The following is a 17,499-nucleotide window of genomic DNA, read 5'->3' on the forward strand; positions in this document are numbered from 1 at the left end:
GCAAACAAAAATAACAAGTTTATTCAACAATTTCTTCTCTTCTTTGTCTTTTAATGATGTCTTTACTACCTTTCTGGACCTCGAATGTGTCAGTTGCATTGTTGTCTATGCAGGGTGAGAAGGCTTTAAGCTTTGATCAAAAAATATCCTCATTTGTGTTCCGAAGATGTTTTTTTTTTTTTTTTTTGGTTTGGTAAAACATGAGGGTGAGTAATTAATGACAGAATTTTAATTTTTGGATGAAATTTAATGCACAGTAGCTGACCAGGTCTACATTTCACTACAAGTTGTTTTCTATATATAACTGTGCAACAAATAAAAATCTTGAATCTTAAAATTTTCATTTGGAAATTGCTAGTAAATTTCAAAAATAATTACAAATAAATGACAGGTAACACAAATTAAATATTAAATTTTGAAGTAGAATGAGTGAAAAAAAAATATTTACAGTGTAGCCAATATTTTGTCAATATCATATTCATTTTAGTTCATTTCACAAAGTATGAACATTTAATTATATATGGGGAATTAATATGTTCATTTACTTCATTGCCTGCACAATGTGAGGTTTAATAATGTGTTTATGTTGTGGATATAGCTTATTAATCTTATTATAATCAGTTCAGTTCACTGGTATTCAGCTCTTGTACAGTAGCTCAAGCAGGGAAATCGTTTTTCTGTAATTATTTTTATCAACAGTCATGTCATGATTGGCATGATGTACACTGGTGGCCAAATTGATTAGAACACTAGTATTTCACCAGCTAAATAACGTTTTTAAGTCAGTTATTTCTATATTTTGCTGTAGTGTGTCAATAGGAAATATCAGTTTCCATTTCCAAACATTTATTTTGCCATTAATTGTAATAATCCAGTGAGATTTTTGTTTGCACAAGGAGTCAACAGCCAGTGCACCACACAGAAATCTGATCTCATCATCATCCAGTCTGTCTGGAATGACTTGAAGAAACAGAACAAACTGAGACAGACTAAATCCAGAAGAACTGTGGCAATGTCTCCAAGATGCTTTAAGAAAACTACCTGCAAAGCTACAGTACTGTTAAAAGTTTTAGGCACTTGCTGTAAAATGAGGATGCTATTAAAAAGATGCCATAAATAGATTTTCTTTATCAATTAACTTCTATTAACTAAACAAATCAACATTTGCTGTGACCATCCTTTGCATTTAAACCAGCTTTTGCCCATAGTTGTGCAGTTTTTCAGGTATCTTTGCAGGAAGGTCTCTTGAAGCATCTTGGAGAATTTTGTTGACTACCCAGATAGCACACATACATCTGCAAGATGTCTGCTAGAGATCACTTGATCTGGAATACACCTGCTGTGTAAAAACATCTGACAGATGTCATTTTTACATACATTCTAAATCATAAACATCTTAAAGACTAATAGACATCTATTTGCCATCTGATAGGAAACGTCCTATAGATGTATTGCAGATGAGCCAACACTCTAAAAAAATATGTCTTACAGATATAAATACAGACGTCAAATAGACATCTCCATGATGTACGTGTGCTATCAGGGTAGATCAGTCTAACCCATTCCAGGTCTTGCAGTCTTCACTAATGAGCTGATAACTTGAATCTGTGTGTCGGTGTGTTTAATTAGGGATACGTACAAAAACAGTGTTGTAAGGGGCTCCAGAAACGTGGTTGGGAACCACTAGACTAGATCATATTGGTTTCAGTCACAGTCACTTGATGTTGAAAGCATTTTGGTCTAAAAAACGCAGCCAGATTTCTCTGATTTCAGAATGATTTCAAAGCAGATACTTCAGAGCACATGCAACTCTCCTCTCAGTTTAACGCTATAATATACATTTCAAAGACACAGAATGGACTTCAGGGGTGAAAAGGGGAAACAAGTGGATGAAGCAATAGTAAATCCATGTATTTTTTATTTTGTGCACAGATTTAAATGCTAGATGGGTTTGGGTTTTTTTTCATTTTGTGCACAGATCTAAAGCTAGATGGGTAAATCTGAAAATTACTACTGGGTAAAACAAGCTATTTATTAAAGAGACAAAAATTAGGATTAGGATGCATATGCAGTTTTATGAAACAAGAAGAGCAGTTTTCAAGGTCGGTATAAAAGATCAAAGACAGAGCAAACTATGTAAACATGATTTCGCATTCCACTGAGAGTGCCCTCTGCTGACCGAATGAGGCTTTGTCACAACTACCATCAACCTCTCATTTTATATATGCTGTTTTCATCCATATAGTCAAAGCGGTGAATGAATGCACCTGGCTCTCAAAGGCCATTTTGTTGAGTGGGTAACTTTAACGCTTTCCCACTTTCCCAAACTTCCATTGCCTGCATGAGTTATGCGTTGACATTGATGCATCCTGACAGGATTGGAGGTAAAACGTGAAGCCGGGAATGAGCTGCTATGACAACTGCTGCATGGAAATGTAATGAACCCAAGTTTGTCACCATTTACCAAAGGGTGATATTGACTTTCCGTCATAGGCGTAATATTGCTGACAATTGTTGGATATGTGGGTTGGCTGACAAAGTGTCTCTGACAAATTAATACCAGAGGTGACAATGACGGAGGTGCAAATCACCTTTTTTTTTAACAGTCAGCCTGAAGAAGCAAGCAAAGCGTAACACAAATAGTTGTGTGTAAAGCAAAACACTCAGATGTCTTACAATCATGTCTTACAAATGTTTTCTCATCACAAGATCTCTGGCATCATTATTTTAATGGCATAGAGTGGGGTCAAAATATCTAAAATCACCAGAGAATTTTTTTTTTTAATATAATACATTATTTTTAATTACATATTTGGCATGTCAAGAAATATGCATTGCTAAGAACTTAATTTGGACAACTTTAAAGGTGATTCTATCAATATTTAGGGTTTTTTGCACCCTCAGATTCTAGATTTTTAAATAATTGTATCTCAGCCAAATTTTGTCATATCATAACAAACCATAACTCATCTGTGTGATGATCCATGTTCTCCAGCATGACTTGAGAATGTTTCACAGAACATCTTGTGCTTCAGTGGAAGCAAGAAAATCTGACCTTTTGCACATGACCAATGTCACAAAAGGTTATTCTTAGATGTTATTCTTAAAATTTCCCCTTAATTCTAGCTTACAGTTCCACTGACTATTTTTCATTTCTAGATTCAAATTTAAAAATAAAACCTAGAGTAGATTTTCAATGTTTTCTAATAATTTTTAATCCTCTTCTAGTGAGAAGTTCAATCAGTCAGTCACAAAATCAACCCCACGCTTGTCAGACAGAATATTTCCTTGCTTCCCATGTCTTCTTTCACAGTTCATTATGGGCACAAACCCAAGACTAACCAAGAGACGTCTCGTAAGAATAATAAATGAGATGAATTAAGGTTTTATGAGAAAATGGGCAAATGGCATGTTCTCCTGCCTCCTTCTATCTGCATGTGGCCGAGAACTTTATTTAATAATGAATCTCTCACATTCTACAGCCTTCCATCGAAAGCAAGTAAAGTAAGGGGCAAATGACAAATCCAAAAAAAAAGCATTATGAAGTAAAGACTAAAAACAGAAATGACTGTTAACGACATGATAAAAGGCTTCCAACCACTTTACATAATTATGTATTGCTCAAAGCACAGAGGGTGAAACAGACATGGTGACATTTTGAAAAATAAAGCATGACTTCTTATGTTAGAAGTGTTTGGAAAGTTGTTTTGAAATGAAAGCATCCCAAACTGCAATCTACTCTCAAATCAGTACAGCTACTCTGTAGGAAACTGACTGAAAATTAAAATTCTGTCATTAATTACTGACCCTCATGTTGTTCCAAACCCGCAAGGCCTTCATCTTTGGATCACAAATAAAGATATTTTTGATGAGAGCTTTCTGACCCTGCATAGACAGCAACGCAACTGAAACACATTCAAGGACCAGGCGCTTAAAGTACTTGACTTTGACTTTTTGACATTTAAGGCTTGGAAAACCCTTGAAAATAGAAATATTCCTGGAGAGGTAGTTAAAAACTGCTTGAATTATTGAAAGTTCATATATCTAAATAGGTGTTTAATAAGCACATATCTTTTCACGTAAAATTCACACAATTCAAAAAACAAAATTCCTTTTTTACTTATTTCAGTTAATGTCAGAAAATAATCGAGCTAAGCAGGTACTGACAGTGCGAAAAGACAGAGACAGTGCGAAAAGAGGAACAGATGAACCAAATCAATTGAGTCACTTATGCTAGAACCTCTCCAGTGATTCAAACTCATAGCATAGATCGTTAATTTCAAGAATTTCAATAGAGCCATTCATTTTAGAATTTCAACATCACTTGTAAAGATGTGAAACATGTAGTGAAGGGAGAAACAGTTCCTTTCGACACCTCAGAATCAATTAAACCATTGTGTCTCAAAATGATTTACTCCAATTCGCTCCAATCGCAACGCGTATCGCAAATCATTTATTTTTATTTTTTTTGTTTCAGATCGAAACTTCGCATATCGCTTATTTTTTTCCTTTCAGATCGGGATTTCAAATCGCGTATTGTAAATCATTTGGTTTAGATCAGAACGAGTTTGTGAATCATTTCGCAAATTGAATGATTCAAATCAAATGATTCGCGACATGCAATTTAAAGTCTGGATCTAAATCAAATGATTCACGATAAGCAAAGTTTCAATCTATTTCAGCTTCAAGTCCTGATTTGAAATAATGGCTCGCGAATCATTATTCAGATCGGGACTTCAGAATGTGGATTGCGAATCATTTGATTTAGATTGGAACTTCAGAGCAGGTTTGCAAATCTTTTGATTTATATTGAAACTTCAGAGCATGGGTCACGAATCATTTGATTTACATCGGAACTTAAGAGTGTGGATTGCAAATCATTTGATTTAGATCGGAACTTCAGAGCAGGTCCATGAATCTTTTGCTTTAGATCAAATCTTCGTAGCGTGGATCACGAATCAGTTGATTCAGACCGGGACTTCAGTGTGGGTTAGCAAATCATTTGTTTCATACAAGGATTTCGGAGCAATTTCACAAATCTTTTTTTTTTTTTTTTCTGTATACTTTAGTAGTAATAATTTGCATGTGTTTTACTTTATTTTGGCAATTTTTTATTAGTATATTCTATTGGTATATTGATCAATTTCTCTTTTTTGTGGTTTGAAATAGAAGACATAAGTGAGATCCTTGAAAATCAAAAAAGTGCTTGAAAAGTCCTTGAATTTCATTTTACAGTATCTGTGTGAACCCTGTAATAAGGAAATCATTAAAATAGTCCATGTGACTTCAGTGATTCATCCGAAATTTTAAGAACTACAAGAATACTTTTTTGCTTTTTTGCTTTCATTGCGCACAAAAAGTATTCTCGTAGCTTCATAAAATGATGAAGTCCTTTCTGCCTTTCTGGGCCTTGAATGTGGTAGTTGCTGCTGTCAAAAAAGCCTGCTAAAAGAGCCCACTGTCATCAGGAAACACCATTGCCATGAAAGGGTGTACGTGGTACATGGCAACAATCTTCCGGTAGGTGGTACGTGTCAAAGTAACATCAAAATGAATGCCAACACCCAAGGTTTCCCAGCAAAAATGCTGGCCAGAGCATAATACTGCCTCTGCTGGCCTGCCTTCTTCCCACAGTGGATCTGCTTCCATCTCATCCCGCACAAACACCCAAGCATTCACCTGATTTAAAAGAAAATGTGATTCATCAGACCAGGCAACCTTCTCCATTGCTCCATGGTCCATTTCTGATGCTCACATCGCAATTGTAGGTGTTTTCAGGGGTGCCAGCTCTAACAAAATGTGATGCACTGTGAGTTCTAACACCTTTCTTTAATGGCCAGCATTACGTTTTTCATCAGTTTGAGCTGGTGTAGCTCTTCTGTGTGATTGGACCAGATGGGCTAGCATTTGCTGGCCATTTTTTGCTTCCAAAACATGAAATTTTAAAACTGACTGTTCACTTGCTACCCAATATATCCCACCCCTTAACAGGTGTCATTCAAAGAAAAAGTGAAGAGAAAGGACAGTTGTAGCATTACACTATTATCCTGCTTGTTTTGGAAAAAGCTAGAGTGTTTTTTAAAGGCTACTAAAAATACATGCAGCGGCGTCACTATTTGTAGTTAGCTTTGGCACATGGTACAACTCCAGAAATGCTTCACAAGGTTTGTGAATGCAAAGCCTTGTCTTCATTCCCATGTTCTGGATCGTTCTTCCTCTTGTTAAAGAGGGAAACGGCTGATGGTTTTGACTTGAGAAGTGGTGGGAAACAGGAAGGAGAAGGCAGAGGAACCAGAGAAGAAAGCTGAGGTAAATTGCAGCTCTGGGGCACCTGTATGCTTTAGAGTACAAAAGGCAAAGGGTGAGACACAGGCTCACAAAAACCAAGAAAACAAATGAATGAAGGTGAAAGAAAGGAAATGCCAGAGAGGGTTACATAAGCCTGCAGTGAACTCCCTATCAATTTAAAGTTTTCTGCATCATGTCCCTGCGGTACCTCAAAACATGAAAGATTGCCTTTGTTCGTCATTTCTCTCTCTCGTTCTTTCTCTCTAGTTGTTTGTCGATCTTCTTTGCTCCGATTTTCTTTCCCATCAGTCTATTTAGGTTCCTTTTGCTTTTTGTTTGTAAAGCGATGCCAGAAAAAATCATACTCGAATGACAGGAAAAATTAGAAAGTCAGGTTTCCATGCAACACTAATCACATGACAATTTTATGTGTGATTGAAACATTACAGCAATTAGAACAGGCAATAATAAAAAGTGTTTGTTAATTGTGCAATTCCTTTCATTTTATTTTGTTTTATTTTATTTTTTGGTTTCTTGGCAGACCCTAATATTGCTAAATCTCATTAAAATAGCTAATTTAGTTTTTTTGTTTGTCATTTCTAATCAATTTATTTGTTCTTAGACTGTTTTACTTTTTAATTTAGTGAGCTATTTTTTTTTCATAAATAAATAGGTGTTTTTTTACATACTGTAAATAACTTGCTTAACTTGACAGTACATCATGAGGAGTAAAATGGATTGTAATTGGAAATCACAAATGGTAAGTCAATTAAAACAATGAGTCAAAGCATACATACTTTTTTCAGCAAGGCCACGTTAAATTGTTCAAAAGTAAAGACTTAGGCCCCGATCACACCGAACACGTTTTTGCAGTTGGAGGCGCCTCTTTTGAATGGTTTTCTGTTGGCAGTGAGCGTTCTGCACGCTGCTTATGCGCCCCAGGCGCCTCGCGTTTTCGCCTCCTGCTGCGCCTTGCGTTTTTGCAGGAGCGCTCTGAACGCCTGAAGTTGAAAAAAAATCAACTCTGAGCAGAAAAACGCCCAACGTCATTCGCGTTCTTTTCCATTGTCCAATCGAATGAATGGAGAGGCGGGCCTTCTGTTGTGGTGACGAAAGTTTACCGTTGCTTAAAAAGTCCGGAGACTGCAAGAAATGGAGGAGAAACCTTTGGTGTCTGTCGTGGGTAACCCAGAGCTGTATTTTTTAGGGTTTCTGCTAATATGACAGTTTACTTAACAGCAAAAAACTAAGATTTTAGAGCGCTCGCGCTATAATCCTTTGATTTGACTGACAGGACAGCTGTTTTGGTCGTTGCTTAGCAACATAAAAAAAAACGCAGCACACTGCTCTTTTATTAAAAGTCACCAAAAAAAGGCAGTGCTGTGCGCCTCGCGTTTTTAGAACTAAAAGACGCGTTCGTGTGATTGGGGCCTTATACAAAAAAAATTTAAATCCAAAATAAATGCTGTTTTTTGCACTTACTATTCATCAAAGCATCTCAGAAATAAATTACATTTTAACATATAATCAAATAGAACTTCTAGCTTTGCCTTGAACATCCACTTGGCATAAGGCCAGACTTACCATTAAAGAAAGAAAGAAAAGTAACAAAGAAGTTCTACTTCAGCTATTTTCGCTGCAGGATGCATAGATCTTTATGACTCACTCTTCATGATTATGAATTAACTGACTATGCAAGGAAAGGATGAATGTTTACCAAAGGATCCTCTCAGAAATTCTCGTCCTCTGGAGGTAATTGCAAGAGCTCTTCTGTTCTTGATGACGACTGGTCTTTCTCTACTGTTCTCTGTGGCTTTCCTTCATTAGTACAGGAATCTAAACACAGGGACGCTGTGAGCTTGGCTCAAACATGCCTTGTACTTTGATTAGCAAGGGTGAAGTGTGCTCTCCAAAGATTATGTTGATATCTGCCATGAGCGCATCAGCATCTTTTGAGTTCACAGACTTCAGTTTGCTTTCTGAAGTTTCTCAGCGTTTAAGTCTTCAGTGCATCTTTTGGTCTTTTCACTGCTATTCTCTTCCATTGGGTGTCTTGCTTTGACTTCATGGTTCAAAGAAGAGGTGAACATCACAGCCATCATGCTTCCTGAGAACCAGTCAGGGAGCCAGACAGCACCTCCTGTGGCATGCTGGGTAAGCTGCTCAAGTTGGGTAGCTGCCCACCAGCCCTCGAGACCCATTTTCTTTTATTAATGAATCTTTCTGTCTAGTTACGTACTAATGCACATACCATATTTCAGCCAGAATGAGCTTTTAAGGATCTGCAACAGTGCTTAACGCAGTCAGATAGCAGAAGAACATGTTTAAGAGCATTTGACTACGCTTTTGCACCCGAAACAGCATTTGGATTAATCAAAACAGACTGTCAGTTATCCGTGGATTTATTTAGTTCTGAGACAGCTCATAATCTGTGATCTGTGCGAGTTGAAATTTTCCACCCGTTGTTGTCCAGAACTCCACAACCCTCCACCCCATGCGTTGAGGAACCTTCCAGTCTGAAACCATCTGTTCGGACCACTGGTCCACACTCCTCTGAAACAATCTGTTCAGGCTGATGGAACGATTTCACCATGCTCCAGATATTAACATACAGTGGGGTCCAAAAGTCTGAGATTTTATGTTGGTGTCTTTGTTTAACATTTGTGAAAATTATAAAAAAACCTTTAAAAACCTACATGAATGCATGAAGTGACTCAAAATTCTATGCTCTACAAGTGACAGGCATCTTTTTGTTTGTTATTTTAGCAACATTTAAGGATTTGATTATACACGTACATTTACATGTCTCTTAAACATTTTAATTTGCTGGAAGATAATTTAAATATGAAAGGGCCAACACAACAATTAAAATAAATAAATAAATAAATAAACAAACCTGTAGTAAATAGATTGTCCCTTTAACAAAAAAAATAGATTACTTTTAAATTATTTTAAACGTAAATACATTTTTTTTATCAATTTTATTTAAAAAAACTTACCATATTAATATAAAAAGCCAAAAGAAAGAATATATATTCATTTTTGATATCAACATCATTAACGGAATTAAACATTACATTAGTGAGTTGATAAACAATAATTAATTAAATCATAAAACTGTTAAATAAAATCAATTAAAACACTAAAAATAAAAATACTGTTTACCTGCATGTCAACTCAACCACTGACTGACAACAGAAAACTGTAAACATGTGAATGTGTTTTTAAATTATTAGAATACTAACTTATTATTATTGCAATATTTCAAGCAAATATTAAGTTAAAGGGGTTTGGCTGTCATATTAAACCCCCAAAGTCTTCCAGGTTTTAAATATTTTTGTCCAGACTTCCAAAGCAATAAATTATGAATCATTTACTGCCATTGTGTGAATAATAAGTAATCATGTAATCCATAAAACGTAACTGTAGTATGATTATAGTAATATATACTCTACAAGTACTTATTTTTTGGCATGTAATCAGTCACTACCAAGCACTGATTAAGAATTACATATTATTATTATTATTTCATGGTGAGACATGTGTGAGTTTCATAGTAAAGAATGGATTATTAAATACTATAATTATGAAAATTAGTGTAAAACAAAATTATAAAAAAATTAAAATACCAATTATGAACTTGCTTCATTCTTAAAGTGTTAAATTGTTTAATGATGTAACCAAACATCCCAAAAAAAGTTTAATAATGTATAAAAAAAAATAGTGGTATGACTTTTCACAATCTTATAGCTTCAAGTCATTTCATTAATTAAATCTAAATGTAAAATTTACACGTTTAACACCAGAATGACCCCAAAAAACGTATAAAGGGGCTAAAAATGTCCTGCATTGGATTCAGTGCTCTATAAGTAAACGCATCTTTTCTGTTTTGCCTCATTTAAGGATTTGATTATACACAAATATCTAAATGCTCTGGTAATGATTATTGGCACAGTTCCCATTAAATATATATAATTAAAACTATCTTGGAGATAATGTAGCTACAGTCATTGCAGACAATGCCAACACATTGTTAAAAAAAATGTGGAAAAAAAAACAGTATTAAACAGACTGACTGTTTAGAGGAGAAGTTCACTTCTAGAACAAAAATTTACAGATTTACTCACCTCTTGTCTTCCAAGATGTTCATGACTTTCTTTCGTCAGTTGTAGAGAAATTATGTTTTTGGAGGAAAACATTTCAGAATTTCTCTCCATATAATGGACTTCTATGGTGCCCGCGAGTTTGAACTTCCAAAATACAGTTTAAATGCAGCTTTAAAGGAGAGAAATCCTGAAATGTTTCCCTCAAAAAACATAATTTTGTTACGACTAAAGAAAGAAAGACATGACAAGACAAGAAAAACATCTTGGATGACAAGAATTTGAGTAAATTATCTGTCCATTTTTGCTTTGGAAATGAACTTCTCCTTCACCAAATATACAAATGAAATATCATCAAAAGAGCATGGTGAGTCAAATTTTATATATAAAATGCACATGGATTATTCTAAATCCCCTTTATTAAAATTTGGGATTTGGTGATATGGACATTTTCCCTGAACCTATAACAAATACTGTGCGTGAATAACATTGCTGCTGCTCACATATTGTGAAGAATATGCAGGATATAAAGAAATTCAATTATTTTAGTGAGAAATCACACCTTATGAGGTCAAACAGAACTCCTTTATGCATTCCATTGTTAAGTCAGTCCATTTTTAATGTGGTCTCAGATGTTTGGACCCCACTGTATGAATACGCCGCTACACGTATAATGTTATAAAGGTCTATAGTGCATGTGTGCATCAGCTATGCTGCATGAAGTGTTTGGTTTAGTGGCTACTTTAGCTCTGTTGCATCAGTCAACCCTATATGCTCGTCAATCATACAGTCAAGCTGTTTCTCTCTAGCTTCGTCTCTTTCTCTCTGACCACACCTCTCAGCCTATACCTCAGAACAAGGTCATGTATAATTTACAACTTCAATATCCACCAAAACGCATTGCATATTCATTAAGTCTTTCATGTCAGATGTTGAATTTGAAAGTGCGTAAAGTCAAAGCCCTCTCTGAACTCACATTTATATTTCTGTCATAAAATATGGAGTGATCTTTTGTGTTTTCTTTTATTTCTTTCCTTTTTTGTGCCGTCCTATTTGATATTCCAATATTATCCTTTGTGAGGGTGATATTGAAAGCTTGTGACAGGGAGAAGAAAAGACGTGCCATTGTATTAGATAAGCACAAAGATCTGGAAAGTAATAATGAAAGGATTATGAAAAATATCTCCACAGAGATGAATGCAAGGTTAGATTTCTAATGCCGTCTGGTCACGTCAAACACCCCAAACAAGCACCTATAAGGACGGTGACCAGTGTATCACTGTGTATATTAAAAAATGAATAAAGAAATAAATCAAATCAAATAAAAACGCAGCTTGATGCTTAATAATAAAGCTACAAGCTGAAAAACAAAGTAAAAAAATTTTAAAAAATGCATATCAGGTGATCACAGCTATGATCAGTCAGGAAAACAACAATAAACAAGAATTTAATATTGAATGACTTACATTTTAGAACTGCATTGTCTGTTTTTGCCAATTACTTTGAATTTGAAAGTGTTTTTGAACTAAGTGGTTGAATGAGTCAATAATTCACTCATAAAAGCAGGAATGTTCTGCCATCCACTTTCATAACAGTTTAATGAGGTTTCCAAACAAAAAATGTAAATTAAAATTGAAAATAAATAATTAAATGAATAAATGAATACATAATCTGCATTTATCTCTGCAATTGTGTGAATAATATGTGACCATAGACCACAAAACCAGTCCTAATTGTCTTTTTTTTTTTCTTTTTTTTTGAATAAATAAGCTTTCCAGTGATATATGGTTTGTTAGGATAGGATAATATTTGGCCGATATACATTTGAAAATACATTTGAAAAGTGTAGCCAGGTCTCCCCTCACTGAAGGGTTATTTGAGACCTCCACTCCTAAGAGCTAGTGGATCGAACGCTGTCAGGTTTCCTCTCTTTTTAGAGAGTCTTCTGTGAAGCCTCTGTTCTCCAGAAGCTCCGCTTCCCGTACCTAGGCGTGAGTGTAGCTAGGTCTCCCCTCACTGAAGGGTTATTTGAGACCTCCACTCCTAGAGCTAGTGGACTGGACGGTGTCAGGTTTCCTCTCGTGGTAGAGAGTCTTCTGTGAAGCCTCCGTCCTCCAGAAAGCTCCGCTTCCAGTACTTTCAAGCGTGAGTGTAGCCGGGTCTCCCCTCACTGAAGGGTTATTTGAGACCTCCACTCCTAAGAGCTGTAGGATTGAGCGTTGTCAGGTTTCCTCTCATTTTAGAGAGTCTTCTATGAAGCCTCCGTTCTCCAGAAGCTCCGCTTCTGTACTTACAAGCGTGAGTGTAGTCTGGTCTCCCCTCACACAAGGGTTTATGTTTGAGACCTCCACTCTTACAGAGCTCCGAAGCTCCGCTGCCAGGCTTTGAGCACTCCTTAAAAACCCACGTGAAGTGGTAAGTGCACACGCAAGTCCTTGGGCACTTTCTGAAATCCACATGAGTGGTAAAGATTCCCCCCGAAGGTTGGGTTCTTTTCTAAAATCCTACATGGTATGGGTCACGCAGTATTTCTCCGTTCCCATTCTAGAGTTGGTTCTAAAAACCCCTGGGTTTTTCCAACTCCACTGCAGACAGCACTACTTTTAGGTTCGAGTGTCGCTAGGCTTCCCCTCATCTAGAGAGTCTTCTTGCAGAAGCCTCCACTCTCCTGAAGAGAAAAAAAAAAAGGAAAATAAGTCTAGGCGTGAGTGTAGCCAGGTCTCCCCTCACTGCAGGGTTATTTGAGACCTCCACTCCTAAGAGCTAGTGGATTGAATGTTTCAGGTTTCCTCTCTTTTTAGAGAGTCTTCTGTGAAGCCTCCGTTCTCCAGAAGCTCCGCTTCCAGTATTTTCAAGCGTGAGTGTAGCCAGGTCTCCCCTCACCAAGAGGGTTTGTGTTTGAGACCTCCACTCTTACAGAGCTCCGAAGCTCCGCTACCAGGCTTTGCTGTCGCCTGTGATAACGATATGGTGATTCCCTCGCTACGCTCTGGGCACCTCCTCAGATCCACAATAGTGGTGAGTACTCACGCGAAGCTTTGAGCACTCCTTAAAACCCACGTGAAGTGGTAAGTGCACACGCAAGTCCTTGGGCACTTTCTGAAATCCACATGAGTGGTAAAGATTCCCCCCGAAGGTTGGGTTCTTTTCTAAAATCCTACATGGTATGGGTCACGCAGTATTTTTCCGTTCCCATTCTAGAGTTGGTTCTAAAAACCCCTGGGTTTTTCCAACTCCACTGCAGACAGCACTACTTATAGGATCGAGTGTCGCTAGGCTTCCTCTCATCTAGAGAGTCTTCTTGCAGAAGCCTCCACTCTCCTGAGAAACTCCACTTAGGTGGTTCCATTGCTTAGGCTCCTGGAGCCTCATGAATCACCTCCAGTGTTGAGTGTAGTCAGGTCTCTGACCTCCACTCCCAGAGTTCCCCGCAAGCACAGAGTGTTGCCAGGCTTCCTCTCGTCCTGAGAGTCTGTTTGGAGCCTCCGCTCTTCAGAACCCCCGCTTAGCATGAAGACTTAAGGATAAGCTTCACTACTTTCTTTAGCGGTGAGTGTAGTTAGGCCTACTCTCGCTTAGAAGTATCAGGCCTCCACTCCTAGGAGTTCCGTGCCTGGGTGGCCGAGCTGGCCGTGACGTCGGCCCGTGCGATTCTCGCGAGTGGGGAGTGAGGTTCCTTCTTGACTCCTCATTCAGTCAGTTGTTCAATTACTCCTCAGCATGGCAGCGTTGGTATATCGTTCCCAAAGTGTCCTAACCAGGACGCAGCGTAGAGTTCCCTCCGGAAGGGAACGTCTCAGGTTACGTAGGTAACCCTAGTTCCCTGAGGACAGGGAACGAGACGCTGCGTCTCGTAGCCATGCATCGGGCCCCACTTTCCATCAGACAAAAAGATGGTTGCTGTATTCACAAGCGCCCTTTTATACTAGTAGGCGCCTTGTTAATGACGTCATGGGCTGGCGCCGGTCAATGTCAAGTTCATTGCCGTTGTTTTATAAGAGCTTCAGAACCGGTCACGCTGAAGGCAGTTCCCAAAGTGTCCTAACCAGGACGCAGCGTCTCGTTCCCTGTCCTCAGGGAACTAGGGTTACCTACGTAACCTGAGACGTTTTGTGGTCCAAGGTCACATATGTTTTAACAAATTGTGAATTGCAATTGTGGTAATAATACATTTGTAATAAATTTATAATTTATTTTCATACTTTTACATTTTATTATATTTTAAATAATAATAATAATAATAATAATAATGTTATTATATTTTGTTATAAATCATTTATATATATATATATATATATATATATATATATATATATATATGTGTGTGTGTATATATATGTGTGTGTGTGTGTGTGTATAAATATTTTTATCTTATTATAAATAATGAAATAATATTTTACTAACTGGAATAACAAAAACACTTTTTTATGGTTTCTATTTCTGCACAATGCACTGTGAACCCCATCTGTGCAATCTCATTGAATAAAAATCCAAAGTTGTCCATTCGTTTCAGATTCAATGTGTACAGACAAATCTCTTCATTGGAAACATGTCCCATCATGCCTAGTCAGGATTCTGACTAGGCATAGTAATGTTAGATCTGAAAGTGTACAGAACTAAGATGGCAAGAGATAAGTGGCAGCAAAGGATGAAATGGGTTACCTTGAGATTTTCCCTTTCTCTCTCTACGCGCTGGAACTCCTGGCGCTCCTTGTCTAGAGCCACCTCTTTTGTGGTAATTTCATCTTTTAGCTGTTCGAACATGTGGTTCACGATCTTCACCTTCCGTTTCATCTCAGCATTCTGATCCTAGAAGAGAACGCAAGGAGGCGTGTGAGAGACCGCCAATACTTACAAAGACACAAAGACAGCAGGGCAGACAGGTAGACAAGCGCCCCAGCACATTCACACTCAAGACAAACACAAACACACACTGCAGTGCAGTGAGACAAAGTGACACAGCAGGAACGGGTCATCATCGAAAAGCTGACAACAAAGGACGGTCGTTTATAGACCTGAAAAATAAGTCTTAGACTAGAGTTTCTTACTGCAGTTTTCAAGGCTTCCTTTCCTGTGTTGACATATTTTCTATTGATACAGAAAAGTTTTCAGGCTTGTCTCTTATTTTTAAAATGTAGCCAATAGACTTGGCTGATTTGCTAACATGTGTCACATTTTTTGTTTTCTTTGTGCACAGAAAATATTCTCACAGCTTCATAACATTACTGTTGAACCACTGATGTCACATGGAGAATTTTATAGATGTCCTTACTACCTTTCTGGGCCTTGAACATGTCAGTTGCATTGCTGTCTATGCGTGGTCAGAAAGTTCTCGTATTTCATCAAAAATATCTTAATTTGTGTTCTGAAGATGAACGAATGGTTTCGGAACGACTTGATGGGGAGTAATTAATGACAGAATTTTCATATTTGGGTGAACTAACCCTTTCATACCTTCTGAAAAAAAAAATGGATATCTAAACATACAGGTGCATCTCAATAAATTAGAATGTCGTAGAAAAGTTCATTTATTTCAATAATTCAACTCAAATTGTGAAACTTGTTTATTAAATAAATTCAATGCACACAGATTAAAGTAGTTTAAGTCTTTGGTTCTTTTAATTGTGATGATTTGGCTCACATTTAACAAAAAACCACCAATTCACTATCTCAACAAATTAGAATATGGTAACATGCCATCAGCTAATCAACTCAAAACACCCGCTAAGTTTTCCTGAGCCTTCAAAATGGTCTCTCAGTTTGGTTCACTAGGCTACACAAAATAATGGGGAAGACTGCTGATCTCACAGTTGTCCAGAAGACAATCATTGACACCCTTCACAAGGAGAGTAAGCCACAAACATTCATTCCCAAAGAAGCTGGCTGTTCACAGAGTGCTGTATCCAAGCATGTTAACAGAAAGTTGAGTGGAAGAAAAAGTATGGAAAAAAGAGATGCACAACCAACCGAGAGAACCGCAGCTTTGAGGGGCTTGTCAAGCAAAATTGATTCAAGAATTTGGGTGAACTTCACAAGGAATGGACTGAGGCTGGGGTCAATGCATCAAGAACCACCACACACAGACGTATCAAGGAATTTGGCTACAGTTGTCATATTCCTCTTGTTAAGCCACTCCTGAACCACAGACAACATCAAAGGCGTCTTACCTGGGCTAAGGTGGTCCAAAGTCCTCTTTTCAGATGAGAGCAAGTTTTGTATTTCATTTGGAAACCAAGGTACTAGAGTCTGGAGGAAAGGTGGAGAAGCTCATATCCCAAGTTGCTTGAAGTTTCTACAGTCTGCGATGATTTGGGGTGCAATGTCATCGGCTGGTGTTGGTCCACTGTGTTTTTTGAAAACCAAGGTCACTGCACCCGTTTACCAATAAGTTTTAGAGCACTTCATGCTTCCTTCTGCTGACCAGCTTTTTAAAGATGCTGATTTCATTTTCCAGCAGGATTTGGCACCTGCCCACACTACCAAAAGCACCGAAAGTTAGTTAAATGACCATAGTGTTGGTGTGCTTGACTGGCCAGCAAACTCAACAGACCTGAACCACATAGAGAATCTATGGGGTATTGTCAAGAGGAAAATGAGAAACAAGAGACAAAAAAATGCAGATGAGCTGAAGGCCACTGTCAAAGAAACCTGGGCTTCCATACCACCTCAGCAGTTCCACAGACACATCACCTCCATGCCATGCTGAACTGAGGCAGGAATGAAAGCAAAAGGAGCCCCTACCAAGTATTAAGTGCATATACAGTAAATGACCATACTTTTCAGAAGGCCAACAATTCAATAAAAGTGTTTTTTTATTGGTCTTATGGAGTATTCTAATTTGTTGAGATGGTGGGTTTTTGTTAAATGTGAGCCAAATCATCACAATTAAAATAACCAAAGACTTAAGCTACTTCAGTCTGTGTGCATTCAATTTATTTAACATACAGGTTTTACAATTTGAGTTGAATTACTGAAATAAATTAACTTTTCCATGACATTCTAATTTATTGAGATGCACATGTATACTTAAGCCAGAAACGTACATGGAGCATTTTTATTTCATGGTGAACTTTTCATTTAATCTTGCTAAGCAATCATGACAGAAATG

The 17,499-nt window shown here is 37.4% G+C and overlaps 1 protein-coding gene across 1 annotated transcript in view; it reads right to left on the reverse strand.

The window, feature by feature from the left end:
* The window catches only part of cfap58 (cilia and flagella associated protein 58), a 133,787-nt gene that overhangs the window by 86,902 nt on the left and 29,386 nt on the right, over positions 1-17,499 (reverse strand). The window contains exon 10 of the mRNA XM_073842567.1: positions 15,054-15,200. Within this exon, the coding sequence (XP_073698668.1) occupies positions 15,054-15,200 (147 nt within the window). The remainder of the gene's footprint in view (positions 1-15,053; positions 15,201-17,499) is intronic.

Source organism: Garra rufa, chromosome 6 (assembly GCF_049309525.1).
Source record: "Garra rufa chromosome 6, GarRuf1.0, whole genome shotgun sequence".
NCBI classification, from domain to species: Eukaryota; Metazoa; Chordata; class Actinopteri; order Cypriniformes; family Cyprinidae; genus Garra; species Garra rufa.